The sequence below is a fragment of the Diabrotica virgifera genome, chromosome 3, assembly GCF_917563875.1.
Source record: "Diabrotica virgifera virgifera chromosome 3, PGI_DIABVI_V3a".
Classification (NCBI taxonomy): domain Eukaryota; kingdom Metazoa; phylum Arthropoda; class Insecta; order Coleoptera; family Chrysomelidae; genus Diabrotica; species Diabrotica virgifera.
This window is the reverse complement of record NC_065445.1, coordinates 82,411,139-82,429,248: the sequence shown is the minus strand read 5'-3', so window position 1 is coordinate 82,429,248 and position 18,110 is coordinate 82,411,139. Positions and strand designations below refer to the sequence as shown.

Below are 18,110 nucleotides of genomic sequence, written 5' to 3'. Positions count from 1 at the left end.
GTTAACAGACATTGGTTATTATCAATGACAAAATGAGCCTAAACATATGTACATACATATGCTAAAGTCCATGAATGAAAATCCAGGAATTAAAAGACCCTACCTAAAACTGTTATTCATATGCCTTCTTTTCGGGTATTTCTTCTTAAAGTGCCCTCTCCTCAATGGAGGTTGGCTACTACAATTGCAAACTCTTCTCTGTCTTCAGCTGTTCTTATTAGATATTCAAAATTTACCCTGTCCATTGTCGGATGTTTCTGAGCCATGATAGTATTTTTCTTTCTAGCCCTCTCTTTCTCTCGATCTTTGCTTTCACTATAAGTTGACCATATTGGTATTTATTATTTCTCAGTATGTGGCCTAGGTATGATGTTTTCCTTACTTTCACTGTGTTGAAAAGTTCTCTTTCCTTGATTATTCTATGCAGCAGTTCTTCGTTTGAAGTATACAATGTCCATGTAATTTTAAGGATTCTCCGATAGATCCACATTTCAAAGGCCTCCAATTTACTTACGGTTGATGTTTTAAGGGTTCATGTCTCAGCTGCATAGAGAAGAGTCGACCAGACGTAGCATTTTGATAAACTTAGTCGAACTTCTAGTTTTAGTCGAGAATCACAAAGCAGTTTTTATCACAAATCTATCATAGATTACTTGATTGTACGCCAAAGATCAAATCTTAAAATCTACGACGTAAGAGCTTATAGAGGTGCAGTTTGTGGAAGCGATCACCATTTCTTAAAAGCAAAAATAATGTTTTTAAGAAGATGCCAGAAGGAACAACCAGTAGTTCGCTCAGAGATGGCAGAAGATGTAAGATATAATCTTATAAGCCTCGAACAAGATAGTGTAAAAATATTGTATCAAAACAGACTGAACGAGAAGCTTGAAAACATAAATTTCAATAACATTGAAATTACACTAAATACACCATTACAATATACATTAAAAGACATTACTACAATTACATTAAAGAAAGTATTCACTCTGCAGCAAAAGAAGCCCTTGGATATTACGAAAAGAAAAACAAAAATACTCCATACTGGTGGGATGAAGAAATAGACACAGCGATAAAACAAAAGAAACAAAAGTATGAACATTATTTAAGTGCAAAAACAGATACCAATTGGTCTAATTACAAAAACCATCAAACAAAGGTAAGACAAATGATAAGACAGAAAAAAAAATGAATCCTGGGATCAAAACTGTCAAAAAATAAATACGTATATAGGAGCAACCAGAAGTACAGAAAGCTGGATACTTATTAAATCTCTTAGGACCAACGACAAGAAAAAAGATTTAATCTCACCAATTTCGTTAGAAACATGGGACATGTACTTCAGTAAACTGTTACAAGAAGATCGAAGGGAATTCAAAATAAAAGAAAATAACCAAAACATACGCGTCGAAGCATCTCCTATAAGAATCACGAAAAAGGAAGTAAAGGATATCTGTACTTCACTCAAAAACAAAAAAGCACCCGGACCTGGCAATATACCCTCAGAACTAATAAAATATGGAACTGAAAAACTATATGAACACCTGACAATACTCTTTCAAAACTGCATAAACAAAGTAGAGGTTCCAAACCTCTACTTTAATATTTAAAACCTCTACCATTTCAACTTTACATAAAAAAGGAAACAAACAAAACTGCGACAATTATCGTGGCATAGCAGTTACTAATACCATTAGTAAAATCTATGGGAAAATGATCAAAAATAAAATAGAAAGAGAATACACTGATATGGAGGCAGAAGAACAGGCGGGTTTTAGAGCTGGTAGATCGACCATAGACCACCTTTTTTGTATCACTCAACTTATAGAAAAAAAGGTTGCTGTAGATCAAGAAGTCCACTTTTTGTTTGTTGATCTAAAAAAGGCCTACGATAGCATCCCCCAAAACAAGTTATGGAACACTCTAAGACAAACGAACATCAACTCAAATCTCATAACAGCAGTGGAAAAACTATATGATAACGCCAGCGCCAAAGTTAAAATAGGAACGAATGTTTCCAAAGGTTTTGTAGTAGACAAAGGACTGAAGCAGGGATGCTGCATATCGCCGACACTTTTCAAAATATATCTGGAACAAGCATTAAAACTTTGGACGCGGAAGTGCAGCGGCATGGGTATACAATTAAATAATAACAACCTGTACACTCTATGTTTTGCTGATGATCAAATTGTGATTGCCAACGAATATGACGATCTGGAATACATGACTCGGAAATTAATCGAAGAGTACAAAAAATGGGGATTAGAAGTTAACATAGAGAAAACAATGTACATGAACATCGGTGGCAATGAACAGAATCTAGTTTTAAACGACGGACAACACATTAAGTACAACAATAAATATTCTTATTTAGGAGTAGAAATCACGGACGACGGCAAATCAGATCAGGCTATAAAAAAACGAAACACTCAAGGTAGAAGGGCCATATCTCAACTAAATAGTATTACTTGGGATCAACATATATCCAAAAAAAATAAACATCGAATATACAACACTATTATAAAGAGCATAGTAATGTATGGAAGTAACGTGTGGCAGTTAAAGACAACTACTGAAAGAACACTACAAGCCACGGAGATGGACTACTGGAGACGTGCCGCAGGAAAATCAAAACTCGAAAGAATTAATAACGAACGTCTACGAGAGATTATGGGAGTCACATATACGATTGTCGAAGATATAAGAGTACAACAACTAAAGTGGTATGGACATGTGCAGAGAATGCCAGAACACCGTCTGCCAAAACAGATTCTAGATTGGTCACCACATGGAAAGAGAAAAAGAGGCCGACCCAGAAAGAGCTGGAGAGAAGGAATAGACAGAGAGATCCGAGAGAGAGGTTTAGACGAAGACCTTTAGGAAGATGGAGATGCATGGAGATTGGGCATCGGAAGACGTTTTAAACCGATTATATATATATATATATATATATATATATATATATATATATATATATATATATATATATATATATATATATATATATATACATACAAAGCAGTTTTTTGATTTTTTCGAAAGATTTTCTGGTCTGTTTGATTTTTGATTCTGTTTCTGATCAGAATTTCTGCTGCTATCGATCCAACATCCCAGGTACTTAAATATATTGACCTGTTCTAAAATGTGCCGATTTATTATGCAAGGTTGAGGTACGTTTTGCTTTTTTCGAATTGACATCACTTTGAGTTTTTGTAATGTTTATTTTCATACCAAATTGGTCACAGATCGAGTTGGTCTTGTCGATGAGTCGTTGTAGACCCATGTCGGAATCCACAGTCAAATCCGTATCATCGGCGTATCTGATGCTGTTAATATTTACGCCATTCACCTTGACTCCGTCCTTGGATTCCTCCAGTGCCTTTTTAAATAGAAACTTGAAGTAAAGATTAGACAGCAGGGGCGACAGTACATATCCTTGTCTAACTCCCCTCCTAATTTCTACTTCTGCGGATGTGGGATCGTCGATCCTAACTTTGGCGTTTTGACTTCTTGCAAACGTTCTAATAGTAGGTTATGTCTTACTCTGTCAAATGCTTTTTCGAAGTCTATAAAGCATATAAATATATCTTTCTGTTGGTCGTAGCATTTTTGGGCGAGAACTAGTAAAATGAAGATGCCTTCTCTCGTTCCCATGCCGGCTCTGAATCCAAACTGATCGTCTCTGATGACTGTTTCGCACTTTCTATAGATTCGATTATGTACGACTTTTACTGCATGACTCATAAGGCTTATCAGACGGAACTCATTGCGGTGTTGTGGGTTTGGCTTTTTTGGTAGTGGGATGAATATTGACTCTAGCCAGTCTTGGGGCATTTTTCCTGTATCATAAATGCGATTAAATAAAAGAACAAATATTTCTATATTTTCTTGGCTGATTAATTTATAACATTTCTGGGTATATTCCATCTGGACCTGCGCTTTTATTTGTTTTGAGTTGATTAATTGCATTTATAATTTCATTTTAGAATTGTTCCTTCGTTGTTGTATAATCTTCTTAGTTCTTCTTGTGTGCCGTTAAAAAGAATTTTAATATAGTTTTCCCATTCTTTCAGTTTATCTTCCGTTAATTCTAGCAGTTTGCCAACCGTGTTCAGCATGGTGTGAAAAGTTATTCTTTTGGTAGTCGATGTAAACTCTTTTGCCTTGTTATGTAAATTAAAAAAAATCGTGTCTTTGTTGCAGTTCCTTCCATCCATGTCTCCGTTGCTTGGGTTATTTTTTTTGGAATTATTCTATTTAGTCTTTTGTATTTTCCGTCCTTGTCATCGTTTCCTTTATGTTCTCTTCGTTTGTCCATTAATTGTAAAATCTCTTCTGTCATCCATTTCTGTTTGTTATTCCTGGGTGATACTTTTAGATGGTTTTATATTAAATTGTTTATTTGTTCTTTAATAGTTTTCCACAGGAGGTTTATGTCATCGGACTTCAGGTACTGCAAGCGCCAGTTAACTTGGCGACAGCGAATACGCACAACGACACTGAGACTGATGATCATCCCATAAGCCACTGTGCAATGCGTCTCGCCAAGTTAACTGGCGCTTGCAGTAGTTACTGAGTCTAATGTAATAACTGGAATGTCTAATGTCTGAAACTGGAACCTATACATACTCGTACAATATTATATAGTTAATAAAGCATAGTGAGCTACAAGAACATTTTCTAGTACCGATCGTTTCAAACAGCATTTAATTCTTCTTATTTCGTTTCCTTTTTTATAGTTGTATTAGTTTCTTCGAAGCTTCTTGTTTTTCTCTTCTGTCTTCTGTCGTACCATTCTGGGGGCATATCACTAATCGACTTACTCTCTAGGAACAACACTAATTCTTTGGTATGAATAAATCAGTGGATATAGAGCCTTATTCCTGCTTACTCTTTAATAAACAGTCGGCATCTTCCCAGTTCCTATCAGGCATGAGCCTTTCTAATTATTCACGTAATATATGCTCTTCATTTCTTTTGGGTATTCTCTTTTCTTCCATACTTTGTGCGTGCCCATATCATAGACCTTGATTTTTCTGAATTTCATCAATTATTGTTTCTGTAACTTACATTTAATTCTGTATGTCTTCATTTCTAATTTTTTCTGTTCTCGACTTTCTCGTTGCACGTCTACGGAAATTCAATTCAATCTCCAATAATTTGTTGTCGCCTCTTTTGTTATTCGCCATGCATGTAAACTAAAATGTTAATGTTGTTCTGAAGCTATTTCGTTGTGGCATTTTTATAATCAACTATTTCTAATGGGAAATAAGCCACAATTTTAATAAAATTGTGGCTTATTTCCCATTATAAATGGTTGATTATAAAATGTTAATATACCACTAAGATAATAAACCACTAAGAAGTGGTTAAAGAATTTAAATATCTGGGAGCAACATTTACCAATGACAACAAAATAGATCGAGAAGAAACAGATCTTTCTTTGTAATGTAACATCTAACGAAGTCAAAACTTCTCTCACGAGGTACAAAAATCCAGATATATAAGACCATAATAAGACCAGCAGTCACGTATGGATCCAAAATATAAACGCTAACAAAAAGAGAAATAAATAAATTACTGGCGTGGGAACGTAAAATCATTCGAAATAATAACTTGCAGAAACAGCGTGACAAACGAATGGAGGCGCAGATATAATAACGAGTTAAGAGTCTCACTTCGGAACGAAAATCTAGTCAGATATGTAAAAGCAAATAGACTCAGATGGGTAGGACATGTAATACGCAGTAACGACAATCGCCTTATACATCGCCTTATACAATGTGTTTTGTGAAGGGCCAGATGGGGGAAGGTCTGTAGGACGGCCTAGAAAAAGGTGGAAATATGCAGTCAGAGAAGATCTGAAAAGTATGGGAGTGATACAATGGGAAATAGTGGAACAGGACCGACAAACATGGAAAGCATTAGTAAATGCGGCAAAGACTCACGAAGATTTGTAACGACATTGATGATGGTGTTGATGATGATGATCTAAAATGTAAACTGTATATTTAATGGTATTACGTCTATAATGATGTAAAAGAAAGACCTAGTCTCAAAACGATGTGAATTGCAATTTGGTTATTACTCATAGTGGTTGAACAACGCAACCACATACACAATTCAATATATTTCGAGTTTTTGATGACAGTCTACACAACCATACGGTCATTCACAGACTAGTATTAACCTCTGTTGTACGAAAAGAATATTATACGCCTCGTCTTTCAAGCAAAGTCCGTCTGATGAGCAAAAAATAAAGAAACACGCGTCACGTAATAGCGAGTTAGACACGAGGTGTGAATATTCCCTTTCGTATATTATTTACACATTATTTTTATATTTTGTATAAAGCAGAAAGTTGCAACTATTTCTACTACTTCAACTACTTGACTGGCGTCCTTATATATTATTTTATAATTATTTATCAGGGGCCATCTAGTGCCCTGAAAGAAAAGGGACATATTAATGTCGGGCTAGTAGAATTTTTCTTATGTATTTTTGACACCGACTTTTTTTAGTTGTCTCTGGACCTATTCACTTGTTTAACGTTGAGCCGTTTCTCAGTCAAAGAGGTTGTTTGATGTTAAAGGTAAACGGGATAAAGTTCAAGCAGTGTTTAATGGCTAAAAAAGATTACCGTAGATGGAGGTGTGCTGGAGGCAGCCACTGTAAAGCAAAGTTGACTACAGATTACGAAGTCACATTTATATCTAACGGATTTCTTGAGCATAACCACGATATGCATGTTTAGATTACTTAATGAAAATACGTGTGATAAATCTATGGGTGATATAATTTTAGATAGATGGATGACAAATTGTACTAAATGTTACAATTCAAATAAATTATAATAAATTTTTTTAAACATATTTTGATTTAATTTTTTTTTTCATCTTCTCTACTTTTTTAACACAAGGGCGACTAAAGACCAACGCCTTTAATTTTAGCCATGCAAGGGTGTCGCTGAACTAGAAGAATGCAATGAGACATTAAATGATGGTCCTGACAGTCCAGCTATAGTTCCTGTAACTCAACGATACATGACGATCTTGTCAGGATTTGTAAAGGAACCTTACAACCTTCAAAATGACTATACATTATACTAAATTTAACGTGAATGTAAGATATTGCGGGAAATTGTTATATAGGAATTGCTTTTGTTCAATATCTCAGCCACTTTAAACTCTTCGACAAAATGGTAAGGACTTAAATAGTTGCAATTGCAATTTCCTACAATTTCTTCCTTGCAATTTTTTTCGTGCTGCCGATATTTTCCGAGATAGTGACTAATTAAAATTATTAATGAATTATCTTTTTTATTATTAATTTCACGACACAAATGGATAAAAATGTACATAAACAAAAATAGATATAATTAAATTTTATACAATTTTGATTTCTTTGATTTTTTTTGCTACAATCAACATTTAAGGACCTACGCCTATGACAAGCATAACGAGACACAAGCGATTAACGAACCATAGACGCTGACGTCATCAGTAGCAAGGTCATGAAGAAAACCTATGATCTAAAATATTGATTTTAGCAAAAAAATTGAAGAGATCAAAATTGTATAAAATATAATTATTGTATAAAATATAATAATAAACTAGATTCAATTCAATGATTCCACCCTTCCACTATTTTTCTTCATAACACGGAAAACATCGACCGCATGAAAATATTGTAAAAAAGGAATTGTAGGAAATCGTATTTTGCAACAATTTCAGTTCCTAACATTTTTGTCAAAAATTTGAAAATGGCGGAGATTTTGAGCAACAACGGTTCTCCCTTAAAATCAAGATGACGACTAACGAAACGGCGGAATTCAGTCAGGATTTTAAATTTACACTATTATTGCCCCCCCCCCCCTCTAATGGTTAGAATAAGAAAATTTCTTGCAGTTCGCCATGCAAGGTTAAATACTACCCGGCTGGACTATTCAGGACCTGACAGGTCGTCCTTGAGGTCTTGTCATTGTCCGTCTTCTGTTCAGTGTTCGTTTGTGCAAAAACTCTTGAAGGAAAAGTCCTAATGCCTTGAAAGTACATTCTCGTATTCCAAGGGAGAACCGTATTGAATGTCGAGTCAATAAGTCATAGGTATCAAAGTTATAGGTAATTCAGGATAGCAAGGACCTAGGTAAATTAGTAGTTAACACAGAGCATATTAATTGATTTTAGTTTCATGATATTTTGATTACCAGGAATCATAAATATATTGTGTGTGTAATAAAGACAATGTCAAGATCACCTTAGCGTGGAACAAATCGATTACTATCAGTAGTATCATAAATCCACTTCATAGAGTACCATTTTAGCATGAATTGTTTGTAGAAAATGGTACAGTAAAGTAATTCGTTCATTCTTAGCTACAGCTTTTTATCTTCAACCAGTTTTTAGCTATTATGTTGCTACTCTGTGCATGGTAAGTGTCGCATTTGTAGATAGAACTAAATAAAGCAATTGATTTTTAATGCAGCCATAAAAAATCTTATGAATTCTTAATTTTAGGTTTCGTGAAGAACGTTCTTCGGAATTCGAGAGAAAATCCTCTGCTGCCTTTTCAATTAATGCAAGATTACTGTAATCTAGTGCCTTCACTTGTGTGGAATGCGAATAACGCCAACATGAGTAAAAATGCTAGTTACTTGAACACTGAAAATCGTCATGAATGTGACGTCTGCCACAAAACGTACAAAAATAAAAGACACCTCTATCGACACCAGAAGGGGGAATGTATTGGCGTGGAGCCGAAATTTAAGTGCGAGATTTGCTTTAATTTGTTCAGAAGGAAGTATCATCTATCCAGGCATATGGTCAATAGACATTCAGTAAAATGAAATGTAAAACCTGAACCGTTTTTGATGAAAAAATAAATAGTTAAAATGCATTTTAGAATCGGGCATTATTTAATCAGAGTGCATGTATATTATATTTGTAATTTCCAATTTTGAAGAAGCCTTCACAAAATTATATTTCACTAATATGCCTGAATTGTACTAATTCTGGTTTATTCATTAACCAACAGGTTTACATTTAAGAGTGTCGATGATTCAGACAATGATAACGTGGAATTTTGACAAGATACTTTGTTTATGAATATGAATTTTCCTATTGACAGACCCATAATAATTGCAGTTCAGTTTTAAAGTTTGGTCATACATTTTTTACTATCTTAAAACAGTACATCGTTTTTGGCGTTTACATGTCATAGTCTGGACATTCCTAACGTTTCGTCTTAAACGCCTGCAGCCATTATCAAACGCGATATGGTAGCGGACGTAACTTCACTCTTGTCGCTTACTGATGATCTATCTGTCCTCAATGTCGATTTGCGGTGCAGTGGATGTTGTCGTTGTTGGGTTGTTGCGACGTGTTCTGTTTTAGGTGTCTATTACCTCTTCAGGAAGTGGTTTGTTTTTTATATTGACACTGTGTTCGTTGTGTATCACTGGTGGTAACGATGTCTGTGTGGTGGATGTTATGTCTACGGATTCTGAAGGAAGGTTGGTCAGAGAAGACGGTTCTTTTCAGAAATGTTTGTTTTAAACTTTATTAGTGACTAAGTTTCTTTATTTGAAAATATGAAAAATTTAATGAATTGCCCTATGTACTCGTACAGGTATAATTGTGCAATGAGATCGGGAAACTACAGAAAATCGATCTCTCCCTGTCTGTGGCAATGCTCGAAGTGAGCTATTTGTCTGTTTATACGGTAAAAGAATGGAGTTTCCTCCAGGATATCGATGTATTCATCAGGGAGTTTGGGAGGATGGGTAGTTTGGGATGTTTGATGAATACATTGCCAAAGGGTGAGCAGGTAGGACGTTTTGGGCTCTGAAGTTTTAGACATTGATTGTTTTTATCGTGTAACTCCTGCTCGTAGAAGTGAGCCTCTCATTGATGATCTGCGCTATTTACAGCCTTCGTGTGCCCCCGGAATCGGGTTGATCCGAATAAGTATTAGAATTTTCGGTGAGTCTGGTGAGAAGGTGCGACAGGTGTGTCTAGGAATATTTCTCAAAATCTCTGGATAGTAGTGTAAATAAAACATGTACAAGTTCTTTATTTCATAGCAATGCTATAAACTAAAAGACCTTTCACCTGGCGTACTGCAAGTTTCAACACTAACTTGGACCAACTGACTGATGTATGGAGGCACACGACGAATAAAAATACCGTAGATAATTTAGAAACACCGTCAGTGAGTTCTTAGACTTTTTCTGAGCTTCTTAGATGCATAGATTGCTTAGTATCTTACTTACCCCGTGGCGTTAACACCATTCGTGGGTTCCAGCTGATTCAACAACACATCTAAATTCGTCTCTATCTTGAGCAATTTTCATTCAATTGAGCAATTTTCCACGCCCATAGCTTTAAGGTCTGCTATATTATCTTGGTACCGGAGCCAATGGCGTCGATGTGGTCTTCTTCCAGTCGGAACTTCTTCCCATACCAGTCTCACTGTTCTTTGGTCAGAATGTCTTCTGAGGTGTCCTGCCCATTAAAGTCTTGTGGACTTTATTTCTTTTATTATGTTAGCGTCTGGGTGTAGTTCTCCGAACTCTTTTTAAGTTTTTATCTTATATTATTCTGATGCTTCATCACGCATCGACCCTTAAGATTTTTCTTTCCCAAACACGTAGTCTCGTTTCGTTTGCTTTTGTTATCGTCAAAGTTTCGCTACCATACATCACTATGGGTAGTATGATTGTTTTACATAGTAGTATCTTTGTATGTTTAGTTTTTCGATTTTATAAGGTTTTGAAGAGCATAACGACATATATTGCCAGATTTTATCCTATCGTTTATTTCTTATGATCCGTTATTCTGCCATGGTTATCGCTTGCTATCCCTTGGAGCATAATCGTTCTGTCCCAGTTGTGGGCGAAATAAAAAACCTTGGAGATCAAAATATGTTCAGGTTGTGTATTTCATAGCGATGCTAAAAACTGGAAAACCTCATCCAAGGCACAGCGAAATGTCCAGAACCAATAATTGGGACCAATCATCAGCGACGACAGGAGGTTAATGTTCGTTGGCCATTGCCTTTGATAGAGTCTGCCGTTGTTACAGACAAAATGTTAGAAAACATTTCCGGACCATTGTCTATAAACCGTGAAAGCATACACCCCTTGATATCCTAAGTTACTTACTCATCTATCTTATATTATCTCTTTTTGTTGGTTTTAGTGTGTTTTTCTTGTCTGATTTAAGTTTATCTTACTTTTTTGTTCTTTATTTGATCGAATATATACACCAGTAGCTATATTTTTTGCTTTGATAATTTACTGTAGATAATATCGCCAATCAATTAAATACCTATTTACTATATCAAATTTTACTTTTTTTAAATTTCGTATTCTTTAAGTATTCTTGTATATAGTATTCGCCCTTTTTGGGACTAAATTGTTCAGTCATATTGTGACAATATTAGTTAAAATATTCATATGGGTATATGACAATAGCGATATCACTTTATTTTATATTTAAACTATAAGTATATCAGTATTAAAAATGTTTATACTCATAAGACTGCAAATTATGTATATTTTTATACTCTTTAGATCACTTTTTATGAATAATGCCATATTTATCTATATAGGGGGCATCCATAAACTACGTCGTAAAAAATTTGGACTTTTTAATACCCTCCCCCCATGTCGACGTCGTCATTGCAGTACACGACCCCCCTTTCAGTGATTTAAAAAAATTCAATGTTATTTCTGTTTTTTTAATCAACCTTGAAACTTTATTTGCGAATGTATCACAACAAGAACAATTAAGGGGGTAGGCGCAAAATCTTGGTCCAATGCTATTTAAATGCATTCTTTTTTCGAATCCTGAGAAATCTAATAAATATATTTGAAGAATGTAAACGCAGAATGAAAGATTACATTATTACCGAGGGCTAAAAGTCCCTTAGAATAAACAAAAGGTTTCTTTTGAATGAAATTTTTGAACTTAAAAATTAGACTAAATATTTTTTTTATCCCTGTAACTTATTAAAATAAACATTATAGATGTTTTCAGAAACTTTTGGTCCTCGGTAATAATGTAATCTCTCAATCTGCGTTTAAATTTTTCAAAAATTTTTATTAGTTTTCTGAGCATTCGAAAAAAATGAATGCATTTAAATAGCATTGGATCAAGATTTTGCTTATAAATCTTCTCTAAGTATAAATACGACTTACTACTAAATATAACACAATATTTTATTTCCATTCATTCTTTCAGAACTATTTTTCCACACACAGTATGCAGCACATAAATAAACTAACAATTGAATATTGTTTGCTTCCAAACATTTTTCTGTATATAGAAGCGCTTGTTTAAACTCAAAGAACAATGTCTTACTTTTTGTGGTCCTGTGCTAAACTTTTGGAAAAGTGCTACCTAATATTATTTTAATGTGACTGTGACTGATAAATACGAAATTTATGTGATAAAAGTATCTATAAGAGAATTCTTTTTAATTTTAACAAAGGTGTATTTATTCGTAAACGTTTTGTTTTATTTTCAATTTCATTTCAAAAACTATAGGTACGTTTTTATATGAATATTTGATACTTTAATGCTGGTAAAAGCTAGTAAAAAATTATATTTATAGAGACAATAGCGACAAATTTAAATATACCAATATATTAAACGACGTCGAATGTGCACTCATACCCCCCACCCCCCTGTCGTATATCGTCGAAATAAGCAAGCCCCCTCCCTCCCTCTTCTCAACGACGTAGTTTATGGATGACCCCATACTTAAAAAAAATATGTGATCTCACACATTATTACTTATTATTAATTACCAAAGTTGCTATAATCGTATTCTTAATTTAATTTTATGTTCTACGTTTTTAGTATTAGTGAGTTTATAAGTAAATTTATATAGTTTTAATTCACAAATGTTGCCAGTGACCCCGTTTTTGACTTTAAATTGATTTTTTACTTTAAAAGCATTTCTGGTTGCATTTTAACGATTAATTTAACCGAGAGATTGAACTTTGCCATAAGTTAAATTTAGGGCCGGTTGCTCGAACGCTAATCAACATTGATCACTATCAAATATTTAATTACTGTCACAACTGTCAATGTCAACTTTGGTTGGGTTGTTGAAAACATAGTTAATTATAATTATGAGATTAGTTAATCAATTAACATAACAATTATTAACATAATTGATTAACTAATTTCATAATTATTGTCATCAATAATTATGTTTTCGGCAACCCAACCAAAGTTGACATTGACAGTTGTGACAGTAATTAAGTATTTGATAGTGATCAATGTTGATTAGTGTTCGAACAACCGGCCCTGTCAGTGATATTAACTAAATCAGGCATATTGGCCACTAGAAATATTTGTGAATTTTTAGAGTATGTGATTTACGTGACCAAACATCTCGTAACGCGACAATTCGTAACCACACAAATAGTAATGCACAATTCGTAACGGCGACGCGACAATTCGTAACGGCGACAGTTCGTAACTAGACACATTCGCAACGGACAATTCGTAACGTCAAAATTGAATTATTCTGTTTATTTTTGTTAACGTGGAAACAAACTTTTATTACAGTTACAATTATTGAAATTATGTTTAACAATTTAACGAACGAGCACCAGGATAAACATTTTCGACACATTTCATATTTCGAGTAGAAATAAATTTTAAAAATTGTCTTATAGGGGAGTGCAATTACAACAAAAACATGCATTGTTTCGGAAAAATTCAAACAGTCTTATATTTTTCTAAAACTTTTTTTGTTAGTTTATATACATGTTAAAGTAAAAAGTTCTACTCGCAGATTTGGCCGCTAATTGTTTAGTATGTAATTGTTTAAACAATAACAATTGTTTTGTATAAATAATTTTAAAAATATCGTTAAATTCATCATTTTACTTTGACCAAATATGTTTCTACATATTTTGTTTTTGATTATGCTAAATCCGAATATGGCATTGCAATTTGAAAATTCTTATACAAAAGCTCTTATACAGTATGTCTGCGTAGCTAGGAACCACATGGAAAACTTTTTTATTATCAATTTTACGAAAAAAAGTTATTCTTCATAAAATGCTCTGGATAGTCAAAAATCTAAAACTCAACCATCAGATATCAAATTTTATCAATTTTATACGAGTTATGTCAAAAATATGAATTTTGTTAAAGAGTAAAGTACCTTTATATTCCAGAATATCAAAAAATGCTATTATGAAAAGTTGTTTAAAATTACAAACTATGTTTAAATATACAATTACATCATTCTAATTGAAAATTTTTTTTTCAATTTTTTCTCAAATTACATTTTTTAATTCCAAACAACTTTTTTTAATAACAATTTTCGATATTGTGAAATGTAACGGTACTTTACTCTTGAGTGAAATTCATATTTTTTGACACACCTCGTATAAAATTAATTAAATTTTATATTTGATGATTGCATCTTAGATTATATGCGATGCAGAGTATTTTATAAAGAATAACTTTTTTCGTAAAACTGATAATTAAAGAAGTTATCAATAGGTTCCAAGTTACGCAGACATACTGTATAAGAGCTAAAAAAATTTTTTTTGCTTAACATTTATTATTGTTGAAGCTTATTATTAAATGTATTTTAGGTAAGTTTTACAGAAAAAAGTTTTGATCACTTTGTATAAACATTTTTTTTAGCTGGTAATTTTCGGTTTTTGTATTACATTTGTGTTATCTTTCTTAATTTTCTCAAAAAGAAATAGTTTATTTCATTTCTAAAGTAAAATAATTTAGTACATTTTAAAGATTACATCCTAAGCTTTAAAAAAAGCACCTATAAAACTGTAATAGATCTGTTGAAACTTGAGTAATACCGTCTTAAAGTGGTGGTAATTCTATAAAACTACGAAGATTTCAAAAATTACATTTTTTGAGACGTCATATCATTTGAATTAAATTTTTGAGATTTTTTTTTTGAATGAAACATCATTTAGTAAGATGCTTGAAAGGTAAGTTGTGCAAAATTGAGGTTTTTGTAAGAAAAAATGTAATAGTTACACATTTTTAAACAAAATTCATGTAAGGCTCACTTTCCGCTCACACCGTACTTATGCCCATACATTTTATTTCTTTTTATTATAACCATAAGATAGCCTAATTATTCTTCTTTCATGTTCAATTTGTAAAATTTCATTTGATCCATTAGTTAAAGAATTGCATTAAAATAACTCAACCGTGCACTTCGCCGTACGCTAGTTTACAGTGCGCCAATGTTTGTGAGAAGGGTGACTTTAGCGTTATAAATAAAAAATTATAGAAGATACAGATTTAATTTTAGAAAATTCTTTATATAAGGGTTTTTTTTGTAAAATTTTCTGAATTTTTCAATAGTCAAGTCAGTTTTTTTCTAAAATTTATATTGTCGGAGTTATTTAAAAAAAACATCTAATTTCGTAGTTCATTTGTTTAATAAAAAATGAAGCACCCACTTCTCGAGTAGAACTTTTTGATAGTTGTTTACTAAACATTTCTTAATGAAATTACAAAAAGTTCTATCATGTTTGATTTTTTCCGAAGTGAAAATCTATATGCACTCCCCTATTAGAATAAATATAATCTAGTGATGTAAAGTGTATTAATTTATTATTATAGTAAATAAAATTAAAATTTTAAATTTATTAAATTGTTTTTATTTGTTTCATTATTTTTCACATTTTGTTTGACAACTTTAAAGACATATACAAGATAAATTTTTATTAAAAAATTCATAGTTGTCATGTTCACAAGAACATATGAAAAAATATGTGTGAAATATACAGTGCGGTGGAATAAGTGTTGCCCCCCCCCTGTTAACTTGTTTATTTTAAGAATATAAGCAAAATGCTCGGATAGGTCGATTTTTAAACTAACCATAGTATATTATAGCATCAACGTTTCGAACTTTACGCGATACCTCTTCAGGTGACAGCCATAAGTTTGATTTTTTTAAATGGAAAGTACATCATGTGACACCTCATTTAAAAGCTCTTAAAATACTGATTTCAAAAATGTATATTACTTTAATTCTGTTTGAGAGCATAGGCGCAAAATTTTGGTCGAATTCTTTCTAAATGCAATCATTTTTTTCGAATCCTGAAAAAACTAATAAGTATTTTTGAAAAATTTAAACGCAGAATGAAATATTACAGTATTATCGATGGTCTAAAATCCCTGAGAACTCCTATAATGTTTATTTTAATAAGTCACAGTGATGAAAAAAGAGAAAATTTAGTGTGATTTTTAATTTCAAATAAATCATTCAAAAGAAACTTTTTGTTTATTCTAAGGGACTGTCATCCATCGGTGATAATCTAATCTTTCATTCTGCGTTTAAATTTTTCAAAAATACTTATTAGTTTTCTCAGAATTCGAAAAAAATAAATGCGTTTAAAAAGAGTTCGACCGAAATTTTGCGCCTACGATCTCAAAAAGGATTAAAGTGTTATACATTTTTGAAATCAGTATTTTAAGAGCTTTTAAACGAGGTGTCACATGATGTACTTTACCATTTAAAAAAATCAAAGTTATGCCTGTCACCTGAAGAGGGATCGCGTAAATTTCGAAACGTTGATGCTATAATCTACTATGGTTAGTTTAAAAATCGACCTGTCCGAGCGTTTTGCTTATATTCTTAAAATAAACAAGTTAACAGGGGGGGGGGGGCAACACTTATTCCACCGCACTGTACCTATATCTTAAAACTGGGCTTACAAAAGTACCATTACTTTTAGTATAGGAATGTATGCGAAGTGCATTTTTTATTAAATTGAATAATACTAAATTTGCTAAAAAAAATATTAAATGTTTGCGTTACGAATTGTACCGTTACGAATATGTATAGTTACGAACAGTCGCCGTTACGAATTGTCCGTTACCATTTGTCGAGTTACTAATTGTCGTGTTACGAGATGTCATGGAACCGTGATTTATGTGACAATTCAATGATGAGTAGAGTCGGTGCCATTTAACTAAGTGTATGTACCTCTTTTTAGAATTAATAGTATCTATATTTTTTTAAAACTTCTTCTTCGCGCTACTAGGATTACTACTGTTTGTCTGCCTCTTATTCTGTTTCAGTTGTTGTTGACTGTACATTGTCTTTCCACCTTTTCGGCGGCCTTCCAATGGGTCTTCTGCTATACGGCTTGTTGTTTTTACAGATGTTCGCTAGTCTATCTGGTTCCATCCGGTTTACATGTTCGTTCCAGTTTTTCTTTCTTGTTTTTATCCACCTGTTAATATTTTGAATTTTGCATCGTTCTCGTATACTTCTGTTGCTTTGTCTGTCTCTTAATGATATGCCCGCTATTGATCTTAATCCTTTCATTTCGATATTGTTGATTTGTTGTTTCGTCTTTCTTGTATCGGTCCTTGTCTCCGCTGCATATGTTAGGATAGGTCTTACTGTTGTCTTGTATACTTTTATTTTGCTTTCCGTGGTCAGATATTTGTTTCTCCATATGGTTTCTCGGAGGCAACCACTTACTCTTGCCGCTTTTGTTGCTTGTGTTGTGGTCTCTGTTCTTATATTCCTGTCACTAGTGATCTCTACTCCTAGGTAATTGAATTTCATTACTTGTTCTACAATTTTGCCGTCTATTTCTAACTTCATCTACGCGGCTCTTTACTTATCACTATACATTTAGTTTTTTCTACTGATATTCTCATATTAAGTTTATTTGCTGTGATATTGAAAGTGTGGAGCTGCCTTTGAAGGTTATCCTTGTTATCAGCATTAGTACTGCATCATCGGCATAGCATAGTATCGTGATTTTATGCGCTCCCATGTGGTATCCATGTCGTTTTCTTACTTCGTGAATTATTTGATTCATCACCATATTGAATAACAACGGGCTGAGCGAGTCTCCTTGGAGGATTCCTCCTTTTAGTTCTATGCGTTCTGTTTCTCCTGTTGACATTATAACTCTGGTCTTGTTGTTCTTGTTAATTTCATTAATTAGCCTTATTATCTGGTGGTCTATTTGTTCAGCTTGTAATAAATTTAAGATATCATTTCGCCTCACCCTGTCAAAAGCACTTTTTAAAGCTACAAAACACATGTATGCTGGTTTTCCATATTCAATAGACTTTTCTACT

General features: G+C 33.1%; 1 protein-coding gene across 43 annotated transcripts in view; it reads left to right on the top strand.

Annotated features, from left to right (window-relative positions):
- LOC114336038 (longitudinals lacking protein, isoforms H/M/V) overlaps positions 1-18,110 on the top strand; it is a 630,205-nt gene that overhangs the window by 171,239 nt on the left and 440,856 nt on the right. The window contains exon 5 of one of the 43 annotated variants that reach the window (XM_050646571.1): positions 8,514-8,900. The exons of 41 other annotated variants lie outside the window; for them this stretch is intronic. In XM_050646571.1, coding sequence (XP_050502528.1) covers positions 8,514-8,842 — 329 coding nt within the window. In that variant the 3' untranslated portion in view covers positions 8,843-8,900. Of the gene's footprint in view, positions 1-6,518; positions 6,870-8,513; positions 8,901-18,110 lie in introns of those variants that run through there. One more of the 43 variants, XM_050646591.1, reaches the window with a different exon arrangement.